Raw genomic sequence first — 14,020 nt, forward strand, 5'->3', positions numbered from 1 at the left:
AAAGTGCATGGAAATGCCCGCACAGGCGCGTCTGGGAATGAGATGCTGCTCTAACATCTCCGCCTCTGTTCACTTCCAGCCCCTGCCTCGTGGCGCTGGCCCCCCGTGGCCTGGGAGGGCTCCCCAGGCGCACCATGGCCCGGCATAGCAAGCTGCAGAAGCACGTCCTGAGCCTATACAGGCAGTTCCTGCGCACCGGCCGGGAGAAGCCGGGATTCCTGCCTCGCATCCAGGCCGAGTTCCGGAAGAACGCCAGCATCCCCCGGGCCGACGTGATGCACATCGAGTATCTGCTCTGCCGTGGCCAGAGGCAGCTGGTGCAGCTCCGAGACGCGAACACCAAACAGATGGGCACCTTTGTCCAAGCCAAACCGGAGGAGCAGTGACCCCTGCTGGTTGGCGCAAGCGTCTGTCTTGTACTGGGACGGTTGGGGGTGAATTCACAGATCAGCCTTCCTGGTTCTCACATCCCTGTGCACCCCTCGTGTCCAAACACAGGTGCCTGGCTTGGCATTTGCTGAGCTAAGGTGTCTTTATTGGCAGCCAAGCTTTTAAACAGTTCAGGTGTGGATGGGTGATCTGGAGGAGATGCTCTTGTTTCCAGGACCTGGTACACAATTCATTCTACCCCTGCTGGCTCCTCTCTTCGGGTATGTCTACACTACAGCGCTAGTTCGAACTAAGCTAATTCGAACTAACGCGTCTAGAACTAAAAACTAGTTTTGCTAATTCGAACTAGCAAGTCCACATTGAGTGGACTCTGAACAGGGCTTAAGGATGGCCGGAAGCAGTGCCAGCAGGGCATCAGAGGAGGACTTAGAGCGTGGAGATGCAGTCTCAGGCTAGCCGAGGGCTGCGCTTAAAGGGTCCCGACCCCCACCCCGGACAGACAGTTCTAAGGGGTGCCCCGCTTGAAAACCAGTCCTGGCTTGGAGTGCCCGGAGTACCCACACTGGGCACATCACACCACTCAGCCATCAGCCCGGCTGCACTTGCCGCAGGCTGCCATCTGGGGAGAGGGGGTAATCGGGGGCTGCAGGAGAGCTTCCACCCCCAGAAGCCTGCAGAGCCAGCCCAGTCCTCCCCATCGGGGGCTCGTACCCCATTCCTCCCTCACCTCCTTCCACTTACCCTTCCCTAGCCCCCCTTCTTATTGATGTACAAAATAAAGATAACGTTTCTTCCAACATTGACTCTGTCTTTATTGAACAAAACTGGGGGAGACTGGGAAAAGGAGGTGGGAGAGGGGAAGATTAAGGCTGGGAGAGGGGAGGGCAACTAACATGATAAGGGGTTGGGAACAGGTCCCAGATGAAGAGAGGCTACAGAGACTGGGACTGTTCAGCTTAGAAAAGAGGAGACGGAGGGGGGACAGGCTAGAGGTCTCTAAAAGCAGGGGTTGGGTGGAGAGGGTGCATTCAGAAAAGTTCTTCATGAGTTCCCATAAAGAAGGACTAGAGGACACCAAAGGAAAGGACTGGGTAGCAGGCTTGAAACTAGTAAGAGAAAGTTGTTCTTCTTGACAAAGCAAATAGTTAACCGGTGGAACTCCTTGCTGCAGGAGGCTGTGAAGGCTACAACTAGAACAGAGTTGAAAGGGAAGTGAGATCAAGTCATGGAGGTTGGGCCCATGGAGTAGTCTTAGCCAGGGGGTAGGAGTGGTGTCCCTGCCCAAAGTTTGTGCAAGGCTGGAGAGGGATGGCACGAGACAAATGGCTTGGTCACTGTCTTTGGTCCATCCCCTCCACAGTCCCTAGGGTTGGCCGCTGTCGGCAGACAGGCTACTGGGCTAGATGGACCTTTGGTCTGACCCAGGACGGCCATTGTAAGCTCAGGGCTCAGGGTCGGGGGTCTCAGTGGACCCCCTTGATTTTCATGCAAACCTGCTCCTGGGTGGCCAGGCTGGCAGCTCTCCTGCCCTAGATGGCCACTTTCCTGTGCCTAGTGCGGAGATCGTGGACGAGGTCCACGATGTCCGCACTAGCCCAGGAATGTACCCGCCTCTTGCGGTCCCGGGCAAGCTTCCGGGAGCTTCCAGCCTGGTCCCGGGAAGAGGGGGTGGGCTGGGGGACATCGGGTGGGTGGCTCTGTGCCGTGACAGGTGCAGGGTCTGCTGGCTGGGTGCTAGCAGGCTTGCACCTGGCACGGGCACCGTAGCCAGCCCGTGCCCCTTTAAGGGGTCCGGGGCCGGGAGGGGGGCATAGAGTTTCCCTGGTGTTGGCCAGAGTGGCCACCAGGGAAACCTGGGGAGGGCTAGCCTCCCACTCGTTCGAATTAAGGGGCTACACAGCCCTTAATTCGAACTAGTAAGTTCGAACTAGGCTTAAGCCTCGTAAAATGAGGTTTTCCTAGTTCGAACTAAGCGCTCCGCTAGTTCGATTCAAATTCGAACTAGCGGAGCGCTAGTGTAGCGGCTATGAATGTTAGTTCGAACTAACGTCCGTTAGTTCGAACTAACATTGTAGTGTAGACATACCCTTCCATCCTTAGCCAAAGAGGAACAAGCCAGTTAGCCCAGGGAAATAAAAGAAAGGGAGAGCGGTGACGGAAAACCCTGTGTCTGTCATTTTTTCAAATGATCTATCTTGCCTAAAAGCCTGTCAGGGATTGGGCTCTGTTGCAGGAGGTGCTGGCGAAACACTCCGTGGATTTGGGTGCTACAATTCCTGAGTGTCGTCCGCCTTCCTGCCCCCTCCCCCCACCGAAGCGCTTTGGAAGGCTCACAAAGGACAGAGACCTGCCTTTTGAAAATCCGACTCCCCACCGGTGTCTCAAGACAGGCGGCTCTCTCTCGCCAAAAACGGAGGCAGCAGCGTGGGGTGACAGGCAGCCAGGTCGCAAGGGGAGGTGCTTTTTAGACCAGTTCCCTCCTGGCACTCCGTACTGCTGCCTCTGTATCAGAGGCAGCAGCACAAGCTGGCAGCAGCCCTTGCCTGGGGGCTGGGTCTGAGCTTCTGGACCTGGTGCAAACTGGAACTGAGCGAGGCTGCCTGCCTGCCTGGCTCCTAACACACTGTAAATGCAGAGCCGCAGAGGGGGTAGGTCCCGGACCCAGCGCGAGCCAGGACTGAGACAGCTGGCCCCTGGGGACTATCGAAAAGTCAAGTAACCGATAAGAAATCATGAGGTTAATTGACTACTCAGTGAATATCTAACGTCCCTAATCCCTTTTCATAGTTCCCCTCTGGACTCTCTCTCCTAAAGCATGGCCCTGAGATCTGGACACAGTGCTCCAGCTGAGGCCTCCTCCGTGCCAAATAGCTAGGAGAGTGACCTCCCATGTCTGCCGTACGCCTCCTACCACGCCCCAGGGCTATGCCCTCTTACTGAAGGGCTTTGTGTCTGAGATCGCTTCTCTCCTAGGCTACGTCTACACAACGAGTTTTTTTGGCAACAAATATGCTAACGAGGGACTCTATGACACGCAATGTCATTTGCATGTTTTCTGCCGATCCGTTTTTGTGCTCGGGGTTTGTGCGCAAAACCAAGCCGTGTGGATGTTTACTTTTTGTGCAAAAAAACCCCTTTTCCCACAAGATCCCTATGCCTGCAAAAAGGCCGACCGATCTTGTGCAAAAAGGGGCTTTTGCCTAAAAAGAAAACATCCACATGGCTTGTTTTTGCGTGTTCTTGCGAAAAAACTTGTGGCGCGTCTACACTCTACGTGTGTTCTTGCAGAAGTAAATTTGCAGTAAAGCATCAGAGAACAGGGCTCCTTGCACAGGAGTTATTCCTCTCCCGACGATGACTAAGCCCCCTTTGTGCAAGAGCTGTTGTGCAAGAAGGCAGCGTGGACGGGCACCAGGGGCTTCTTGAGCAAGACACTTTTATGGCTAAAATGACCATCAGAGCTTTCTTGCACAAGAGAGCGTTCACACTGCCATGGACGCTCTTGTGCAAAAGCCCATGGCAGGGTGGAGGCACTGTGACGGACCGGGCCGTGTCTGGGCACAGGTTAGGGCGTCCGCTCAGGGCGAATTGCTCAAATCCGGGGCTCTTTACAGTCCCCCTGACTGGCGACCTCTCCAAACAGGCCACAAACCAGCCTCACAGAGCGCTTCAGCAGCCTGCCCTAAGCCTCCCGAGCAAAACCCCTCCGACACCCCAGCAATATCTGTGCCCCAGATGGCCCCGGGCCTATACACAGGTGGGGGGTCCTAGCACCCAATCCCACCTACCCCGAACAAGTTCTGTCCGGTTCCAAGAAACCAGCCACAGATCCCTGGTCAATTTACCCTCTGGACCTTACCAGAAATCACGCTGGGCCAATCCTTTAGAATCTATATCTAAAGGTTTATTATTACAAGAAAGAAAAGCTTGAGAGTGAGGTTATTAAAGTACAGTACGTTACATGCACCGAATCTCCCAGTTCTCGATGCAGGCTCTAGCAGAGATGTTGCAGCTGCTGGTTAAAAGTTCTTATTGCACATCCTACGATCAGGATGGGTTCACAGGTCTTCCGGGCTCTTCAATCCCTGCAGTGCTGCCTCTGGGATGAAGTGCTGAGCTGAGAACCAAAATGGCCTCGACCACATGGCCTATTTATCTCCTTCCTGGCCTCTTCTGGTCTCAGCCGGTCACCTGGTCCTCAGTCTCTCTCTGCTGGCAGCCCTTGGGTCTCCGCCCTCCTGCTTTAGGTGTGTCTTTGGGCCATCAAGGGCCATTGTTCCACAGGGCTTTGCTACCCAGCCTGTCCATAGCAATGCTCAGCCACATTCACAGAAATATTCAGCTTCCACACATATTACAGATTCCTACCTACACACATAGACATTATACATTCACATAAATAGCGTACATAAGATCAACAAACAATTCAATCCCCATTCAATCCCCCCATACCAATTTCTGGGGCCAACACCCCCACCCAGGGGTGCAGCAGCGATCTGGCTGCTTCCCTCCAATTCAGCAACGTGACAGGCACTCTTGCACGAGACCTTTTGCGCAAGAACTCCGGCGTGAAACAGCTCTCGTGCAAGAAGCCTGCAGTGTAGGGCAGGGAGCAGCCTATGAGGGAGGGGGAGGGACCCCTAGTAATGGCTCAAACTTCCCAGGGGGGTGTCCAGAGGCAGGACATTTGCCTGGCAGGGTGGGGGGGGGGGGGCGGTGACCTCACAGGGGCTTTGGGCAGCCCTCAGCATATAAGGCAAAGGGCAGGTGGGGAGGTGGTGACCTCACAGAGGGACCCACATCTCAGGCTGATAAAAGCGGGGGGCGGGCCCAGGGGACTTTGGAGACCCCCGGTTGCTTTAGCTCTGGTGCGTCTCCTCCTCACGGTTCATTCGCGTTCTGTGAGTTCCACATCCCGACACCTTTGTGACGAAGGTAAGAGCCCCCAGGGGTTGGATCCCGCCCGGGGCCGGCTGGGTTCCAGGCAGGCCCAGCCCTCGGTCAAGGGCCAGAAGGTGATTCCTCACCTGGGCTGCGTCCTTAGCGCCACTGGGGCTTTCTCCTGGTTGGTTTCCCTTTTCCTCCATCCCCCCACATTTCTGCTCTGTTCTTGCCTCCTCTGTGACCTTCCCTTGCTGCCTCCCCCAGCTTGGGACCCAACAGACTAGCTGAAGGACGGGGGGTGGTTTGCAGGAGCCGTGGGGTGGGGGATGCAGCCCCCATTGTGGGGACTGGGGAGGTGGGGCTGGAACAAGTCTATGCCGGTGTCTTTGGGGAGAACGCTCCACCCCCCACACCTTAGATTCTCCCCTGATTGGCCAAGAAGGGGCTGTTGATGGGCAGGAGACTCGTGGAATGAGGAGTAACGGTAGTTTGAACTAGGAAGCCTAGTTCGAACTACCTAGTTCGTGCCCCGTGTAGCCGCGCTGCACGGGGTTCGAACGAGCGGGGTTTTAAAAATGGCGGCTCCCCGCTTATGCAAATGAAGCCCGGGAAATTCACATCCCGGGCTTCATTTGCAAGTGCGGTATGCCTACATTACCCTCCTAGTTCGAACTAGCGGGGTAGTGTAGACATACCCTCAGGTCCTTGCAGTGCCTGTGCAAGACCGAACCGATAAGCAAGGGGCCATTTGGGGGCTGGGGGCAGTCGCTCTGGGGAGCTGGAACCCCTGGATTTCGCTCTGCAGGCTGCGCCCCAAGCTCCCCTTTGCTCCCCTCATTTGCAGCATGGCCAAACGTTTTCGGCTGTGGTTCAAGAAAGCCCTGAAGATGGCCCCAGGGCCGGTGGGGAGCAGCTTCTCCGTCCCCGCGGGCGGGGAAGCTGGATCCCACCAGCTCGGGGCGACTCGCCCACCGGCCAGGCCCCCCCGGACCTGGCTCCAGAGGCGGCTGGGCAGGCGGGACCCAGCCCAGCGGGGGAGCTGGGTAGGGTGGCTCCGGGGCCTCCTCTGTGGAGAGAAACACCTGCCCCGGGAGCCCAGCCCCCATTACCACCAGGGGGCATCGCCCTGCCCGGCCCCCGGGGACCTGCCAGTCTCCGGGAGCCCCCAGCCCGTCGCTCCCCGCACCAGCCCCTGCAGCTGTGGGTCCAGGTCCGTCAGCAGCAGCGCCTGGGCCTCCAGCTGCAGCCGGGCCACCTCCTGCAGCCGCTCAGACCCAGGTGAGGGGCCGTGAACACGCTGGGCCCAGGGGCTCACCCAGTACCCGGGGGGGGGGGGCGGGGAGGGACAGCCCCAGTGTCTGCCCCGCACCCTGGGCAATGGATGGGGGGGGGGCTGCTTGGCTCTCTTCTTCCTGGTGGGGGCTCTGCTGAGGGCGTTGGCAGATGTGAGGGTGGAAGGGGGATGGGTCCCTGCGAGGGACGTGTGGGGCCCAACCTGCCCTGGGTCCCTGACATGGGGGCGCGTGACCCCTGCTGGCCGCTGGAGTCACCCTGGTCCCTTCCCTCCCGCACAGAGCCCCCCTGCGCCTCGGCGGAGATCTGCCAGGAGCGGGTGGACTCCCGGGTGGAGGAAGGGGCCATCTATGACATGGAAGAGCAGCTCCACACCCGGGACACGGTAGGAACCTTCTCCACACGGGGGGGACCCGAGATTGTCCGGCCCCTTCCCAACACGTCCCCCCCTCCGGGAGGGGCTTGTCCCTGGGGATCCCCCTGGGGCCCCTTCTCCTGCATGACCTGGACCCCCCAAGCTGGGGGCTCTTGTCATGCACCAGCTGGGCCCCCACAAGCCTGAGGCAGCAGTTGGGGGGGGAGTGTGGGTGCTTGGACAACCGGCAGCTCCCACCTCCACTCCTGGGAGACCTGAGCCCTGCAGCTGTCCGTGGGGGGCAGGCAGGCCCCAGGCTCACAGACTCTCTCTGGGGTGCAGAGCCCAGCCGCCCTGCAGCGGTTCCTCTTGGCCATCCCCCTCGCCTGCCTCGCCGCCCTCCAAAGGGGCGAGGACACCCTGGCGCCGCGCTGCTGCAAGGACACCATGATGGCCAGGATCGTTGTAAGCGAATCGCGGCAGCTGGGAGGAGGGGAGGGGATACGTGGGGTGGACAGGGGTCTGCCTGGGCCATGGCGACGGGTGGGGGTGCTGGAAACGGGATGGGTGGAGCCAGGAGGGCTGGAGGTGGACATGGGGAGGGTGGGTGGGGATGCTGGAGGAGGGAGGGACACAGAAATGGGGCAGGTCTGGGGTGCCGGACTGGAAGGGGGATTCGGGACAGGGAGGGGTCTCCCCGGGCCATGGGGGGCTGGAAGGGAGCCGAGCGGGCTGCTGGGGATGCGCCTGGGGAGCAGGGATGAGGAGGTTCAGAGGCTGGTCACCAGGGCAGTGAGGGGCAGGAGACGGCCTGGGGACAAGGATTGAGCTGGTCCCGGTTTGGGAGGGGGGTGCTGGGAGGGGCCCTGTGCCGGGCAGGGGGGCTACAGGGCAGCGGGAGGCAGTGGGGTTGGATCCTGCTGGGTGGGGGCGCTGGCCGCGTGAGCGTCTCTTGGGGGCCCCAGCCTCACACGCCCCTTTGTCTCCTTGGGTCTCACAGGAGATCATGGAGGACTCGCCCCCCCCGCTGGTCTTGGCCGACTGCCTCAACGCCGCCTGCAGCCTCAGGTACCGACCCCCCCCCCCCCGCCGACTCCCCCCAGAGCAGATCCCCTGGCCAGGGAGTGGGAAAGTCTCTGTCTCCTGCTGCTGAATTAACAGTCTCTGCCCCTCTCTCCTGCCAGCACCTTGCAGCCTCCCCTGCGGGCCCAGCTCCTGAGCCCCCTGCTGACGGCGGCCGTGGGACAGACAGTGTCTGGGGACTGGCAGCAGGAGCCCATCCACACTCAGGTACGTCCCTCCGGGCCCTGCTCCCGGGCTGGGCTGGAGCTCCAGAGAGGGGGGCGGGGCAGAGGGAGGGAAGAAGCTGCAGGTTTGGATCCTTCCCTCCAGGGTTCCCGTTGCTCTCCCGGGGGCCCGACCCTTCCATGCCCAGCCTGGGCTCTTCCCTGCTCTGCGAGGCGGCTCAGACCCTGCTCAAGGCTGCACCCCGGAGCCAGCGGGTGGCCTGGATTCCCCAACCCCCCTCTGACCCAGGGCTCCCCCTTGTCTTGCAGCAGTTCATCCGGGCCCTTCCCTACGACCTCCGGGCCCTACTGGCGAGCCTCCTCACCGAGTCCCCAGACACCGCCCGGCTGCAGCTCATAATGGAGGTGAGCCCCGTGGGGGGGACGGGGCCATTGTCCCTGCTTCCTCGGGGGGGGGGCCGAGAGAGGAGCAGTGTCAGTGGCTGGGGGGGGCACAGTCCGAGAGGAGCCCCAGGCTCTGCCCAGAACCGGCACCTCCCTACGGGTCCTGACCTGCCTCTTTCCCCCCCAGCACCTGAGCCCGTGGCTGGAGTCCCGCCTGCCCCAGGAGCGAGCCAGGGCCCTTGGCAGCACCACGGCCCTGCTGGGAGTCGCCACCACCCTCCCGGGGTTTGACGTAAGTGACCTCGGAGCCGGGGGGTCTGGGGCTGCAGGGCGCGGGGCTGGGAGCGTCCCCGGGAGGCAGAGGCAGGGCCGGGAATGGGCCGGGAATGGGCCGCGTTCTCCTTTCCCCGGGGAGGGGCGACCCTGGGTCCTTCAGGGGGGCTCTTGAGGGACTGGGCCTGGGGACTGGGGAGTGGCCGTCAGTGGATCCCCTTGTTCCACCCCCGGAGTGACCCTTCAGTCGGGGCCATTGCTCAGGGTTGTCTCCTCGCAAGGCCGGCCCCGCCCCGCCCCGGGAGGTGTCTCTGTCCGTCCCCCGAGTTCAGACCCGCCTCGGCGGCCGTTTGCATGGGACGTGCAGCCCCAGGATGCTGAGGGACCCCCCCTCTTCTCTCCCCTCAGAACTCCGCCGACTGGCCGAGGATGGGTCACCACGTGGCCCAGCTGGGCCTTTTTATTTCGGACCCATCCGAAGACGTCAGCCGGCTGGCCCGGGAGGGGGTGCACAGCCTGTATCAACTCCTCCTGCACCACAGGGGTAAGGAACCCAGCCGGGACCTGGGCCCCAGGGACACCCTGAGGGTGCCGGCGGCGGGGGGAGGGGACCCAGCCCTTTTCCCCCAGACTGGCCCAAGGGGGGATGCGTCCCTCTGTGTTCCCCTTCTGCCCCCTGTGCCCCTCCATTTGCCCAGGGATGCCTGCAGGGACCCGTGGGAGGGGAAGGGCTCAGACCTGCCAGCAGAATGACCCTGTTGTGTCTCTTGCAGGCCTCAACATCCACCAGGCAGAGGACCTGTGGTGCAGACACTACTACAAAGAAAGATGGGTCCTGGCTCACAGCAACAGCGTGCGGGTGGGAGAGGTAAGGACGCGCTGCCAGGGCAGGGCAGGGCTCGGGGGTGGGGCTGGCTGGGGCCCTCGTGGGGGTAGGAGGGTCTTGGGGGCAGGAGGAAGCTGTGACCTGGGGCAGGGGTTGGGGTGCCGGGTGAGGAGAGCGTCTGGGTGCAGGGTCTGGAAGGGAGTTTGGGGGAGGAGGAAGCTGTTTTAGCCCCAGGAGTTGGGGCCGGGCTCTGGGCCGTCAGCTGAAACCTCCTGTGCTCTTGATTCCAGGTCTTTGGGCAGCTCTTCACAGCAGAGCAGGAGAATTGCTTTTTGGACAAGGCTCTGCTCGCTGCCCGCTCCCCCCTGCGGCGCCCCAGCCAGGCCGGGCTGGTCCTGGCCCACGCCCTGCATGGGCAGGCCCATCAGCTCCTGGAATACATGGTGAGCAGCCGGAGCAGATCAGGAGAGTGGGGCAGGGCCAGGGTCTCCTTCCCATCCCCTCAGGGAGTCCCCCGCCCCTTTCCTCAGGCTGCCCCCACCCCACGTCCCTGCTGGCAGAATCCCTCCTGCCCCTGCGAGCGTCCCTGGGGGTGGGGGAGGCTCTGAACACAGAAACTGTCCTAGGAGGCGGGAGGGGCCCGAGGTGTCAGGAGCTCTGGGGGGGGGGGGGGTCAGGAGCTCACCCTGCGGGCCTGACGGGGGGTGACCAGAGAGCAGGGGGAGGAGGGTGGAAATGCTGGGGGGCCAGTTCCCCTGAGTCCCCAGGGATGAATGTGACGGATTCTGCTTCCCTTGCAGCAGGAAGACACCCAGTGAGAGCAGCAAGAGCTGAGGAGCCAGCAGCTGCGTCCCCCTCCCCCCAACCCTCCCAATTGTATTGAATTGTATTTACATTCTCATTAAACAATGTTTCAAAAAACATTTGGATCAGGCTTGGTCAATAATTTGTAATGGGGGGGCCATTTTGGCAACTGATCAAGGGCCACATTTCTACCGAGGGCTTTGGGGTCTGGGACGGGGTGGTTGGGTGCAGAAGGGAGCTTAGGGGTGGAGCCTGGGTGCAGGGGGGGGGTATGATCTGGGGCGGTGGATAGGGGTGCAGGGTCCAGGAGGGGGTATGGGCGCAGGAGAGGACTCTGGCCTGGGGGAGGGGCTCTAGAGGGGTGCAGGGTCAGGGAGGGAGCTGTGACCTGGGTGAAGGGGGAGCAGAAGGTTTGGGGGAGGGGGTGCGGGTGCCAGAGAGGAGTCTGGCCTGGGGGAGGGGTGTCGGGGGGGTGCAGGGTCAGGGAGGGAGCTGTGACCTGGGTGAAGGGGGAGCAGAGGGTTTGGGGGAGGGGGTGCGGGTGCCAGAGAGGAGTCTGGCCTGGGGGAGGGGTGTCGGGGGGTGCAGGGTCAGGGAGGGAGCTGTGATCTGAGGGAATGGGGGACGCAGGTTCAGGTGGTCGCCTGGGACAGGCAGTCGGGGAGGGGACGTGGGCGCCAGGGGCAGGCTCTGGCTGCGGAGGTGCCTACCTAGGCAGCTGCGTATGGGGGAGCCCGACTGTCACCTGAGGGTATGGGGGAGCTCAATTTTCAACTGTGGGGAATGGAGGAAATACTGTGGAGTGGAGGGAGCGAGATGGGGGGGGCTGAATTGTTCCCGGAGGGGAGATCTCCCTGGCTTGGGGGGGGGGGGCGTTTCCAGCAAAGCCCTCACATAAGAGGGGGACAGACGGGGGGAGGGAGAGGACGGGGATGGGCAGGGCAGGTGGAAATGGGGAGGGGCAGGAGAAGGGAAGGGGGAGGAGATGGAGGAGAGCAGGGGATAGGAGTGGGGGCGGGGATGAGGAGCAGGACAGAGGCAGGGCAGTGGTGGTGATGGCTGAGCGATGAGAACAGCTCGCAGGGAGCTTAAAGCCAGCAGATGCTTTTTGGCAGAGTTGCCATTTGCCCTGGCGGCTTTGCCAGAATAGCTGTGCCAGCGGGGGCGGGGGGGGGGGCTTTTGCCACACACCCAAGCCAAGCCAGCTGTGGTGGCAAAGCCTTGTGATGTAACCTAAGCCCTTGGCAAGGTCGGGATCAACCTGCTCTGACAATTTCTCGGACCGGCGGGATGAGAAACAAGGATCGTGCAGGGAGATGGGGATGACTAGGAAGCGAATCCAGGTGTGGGGGGAATATCCTGGGTTGGAGGGTCAGTCGATACCCCCGCCTGCCACTGTCTGCCGGGGCTCTGCCCGCAAGATGGAACCAACAGCTGAGTTTGCTTTTCTGCCCCGTCGTGGGCACAAAAGGCCCAGAGCAGCCTCCTGCTATCTTGGAGGAAAGGGGCCAAAGTTCAGGAAGCAGGTGCCAGGCTGGGCTGGAATCCGCGAGCTCTGCTTTTGCTTTGCCCTTCCTGGAAGCTGGGCTGCAGGTGAGTGGCGGTTTCATCTCTGCTCTTGGGGTGTTTCTTGTGGGTTCCGAGTGTGGATCTGAGAGGGGCTGCGCAGGGGCAGTGTCATGAACGAGCTGTAAGCGTTATAGCCCCTTCTGCGCAGGCTGGCTCCAGCCTCCCGTCTGTCTCCAAGCCCTGGGGGAGAGGCGGGAGGCCAGCAGCATGGCCTAGTGGAGGGGGCAGGGGTTGGGCGTAAGAACTCCCGGGTTCTAATCTAATGCCACCTAGTGACTAAGGCACAGAGTTGTGTGTTAGACCCTTGCTCCGCAATTCTGCGCTCACTCTCGCGCTGGTGACCTTGGAGAGGCCTTTCAGGTCTCCCTTTCCCTGTCCATCAAAGGCAGGCAAGTGCGATGTAATGCCCTGGAGCAAGTGCTTTGGGACGTGTCGCACAAGTGTGCCTGGCTCACAAGCGTGTCAGCACAGCTGTGTAAAAGCGTGACAAGGGCTTTGAGATTGATGCCGAAGGCTTGTGAGGCTGTGGCTGGCCAAGTGACAGGGAAATGAAAGGTCGGAGTTTGGTCAGTTAGATTTTATGGTAATACACTGAGACGAAGCACTTTGGGCGTATATACGATAATGTCTTTCCAAGTGCGTTAGTTCAAGCCGTGTCCTAGGAGCCAAGAGGTAAGACAAACATGCTTGGTCCTGTCTCGGTGCAGGGGTGGACTAGATCAGTGCTTCTCGACCAGTGGTACGAGTCCCCTTAAAGGTACTCAAGAGATGTCTGGGGGACACGTCAACACAACTGAAATTTGGCGAAAACTGAATTTTTGTTTTCAGTTTGACAGCGCTTTATTCTTTTTGTACCTTTTACACCCAAAAATGCCATCGCCCGCCCGGCTACGATTCAGTTGTTTAAACAAATGTGTTGCAACGGTTCAAAAAAATTGTGTGTGTCTGAAAACTGTAGGTACTGGGGGTACTTACACATTTTTTTTTAAAGGGGGTACATTATAAAAAAAGTTTGCGAAACACTGGACCTATCATGGTCCCTTCCACTCAGACTTTTCTATGATTCTGTGACAGGGCTGGGCGATAATTTTCAGAAGGGGGCCACTTAATGGATTTTGGTATGGGGTCATAGGCCGGCTCCACCCACAGAAGGGGCGGAGCCTGAGGCAGAAGGGGCGGTGTTGTGGACTAGCCCACCCTCAGAGTTCTCCGTGGCTGAGGCTTTCAATTAAAAGCACAGAAAAGAGCTCACAGCTTTGCCACTACTGGCAGCTGTCCAGCGTGGCTACAGCTTTTTAAAGGGCTCATGGCTCTCGCCCCTGCCGTAACCCTGAGCCGTGAATCATTTAAAATTGGATCCTGCTGCCTGAGTCACCACTTAGAATTTGGCGGCATGGGCAGCAGGATCTAAACACAAAGTGGCCAGATCACAGTGTTAGGTGAGTTGCATCTTACCCAGCCCTGTTCTCTGAGCTGGTTTCGAATCCTCCGTGTCCTCCTTATGGTCTGACAGCTGCAGATTTACTGCCTGTCTCTCCTCTTGTGGCCCAGCCTAGCCGCAGCTAATGGACTAACTCAGGTTAGCATCACCTGCCCTGTCTTGGTGACTCTTCACAGCTGAACGGCCTATAAGGCACCGTGCTGGTCTTCTGATCTCTTGGTGACTCCTCTGCCTTCTGTTTATTTCTTTCTCCCTAGCTGGCCGATTGAGTCAAACCCTGTCAGTGCATGAAGGCCCCAGGAATTACAAGTGCCATGGTCTCCCATGTCCAAGGTAATCAGCTGGCTAGTAATGGATGGGCTGCTTGGTTATCAGGTTAGGCTGCACAAGCCAGGTCTATGGAACCCCATGGCCAGCTCGCACCTGGTTCACAGGGAGGCAGCTGTACTAATCTGAAATGGCTGGAGGACACCACCATCATTAGGCTCCAGAGTTACAGCACTCGCTCTTCTTGGAGCTACTTGTCTGTGGCAGGCAGCACAGCTTAACAGCTC

At 60.1% G+C, this 14,020-nt stretch overlaps 1 protein-coding gene across 1 annotated transcript; it reads left to right on the forward strand.

Moving 5' to 3' along the window:
- The first annotated feature begins 6,119 nt into the window (after positions 1 to 6,119).
- On the forward strand, positions 6,120 to 13,803 carry LOC149523262 (uncharacterized). Its single transcript, XM_089770414.1, has 5 exons — positions 6,120 to 6,552; positions 6,849 to 6,952; positions 7,265 to 7,387; positions 7,923 to 7,990; positions 13,800 to 13,803. Exons 1-5 carry the CDS (start codon positions 6,120 to 6,122, stop codon positions 13,801 to 13,803), a joined length of 732 nt encoding a protein of 243 aa, XP_089626540.1.
- The last annotated feature ends 217 nt before the right edge of the window (positions 13,804 to 14,020 follow it).

Source organism: Pelodiscus sinensis, chromosome 18 (assembly GCF_052426305.1).
Source record: "Pelodiscus sinensis isolate ZL-2025 chromosome 18, ASM5242630v1, whole genome shotgun sequence".
NCBI lineage: Eukaryota > Metazoa > Chordata > Testudines > Trionychidae > Pelodiscus > Pelodiscus sinensis.

Bases quoted from the DNA above. Each gene is read 5' to 3' on its own strand.
- LOC149523262 (XM_089770414.1), top strand. From the start codon at position 6,120: ATGGCCAAACGTTTTCGGCTGTGGTTCAAGAAAGCCCTGAAGATGGCC. The intron at 6,953-7,264 runs GTAGGAACCTTC...TCTGGGGTGCAG, and splicing joins AGCTCCACACCCGGGACACG to AGCCCAGCCGCCCTGCAGCG. The intron at 7,388-7,922 runs GTAAGCGAATCG...TGGGTCTCACAG, and splicing joins CCATGATGGCCAGGATCGTT to GAGATCATGGAGGACTCGCC.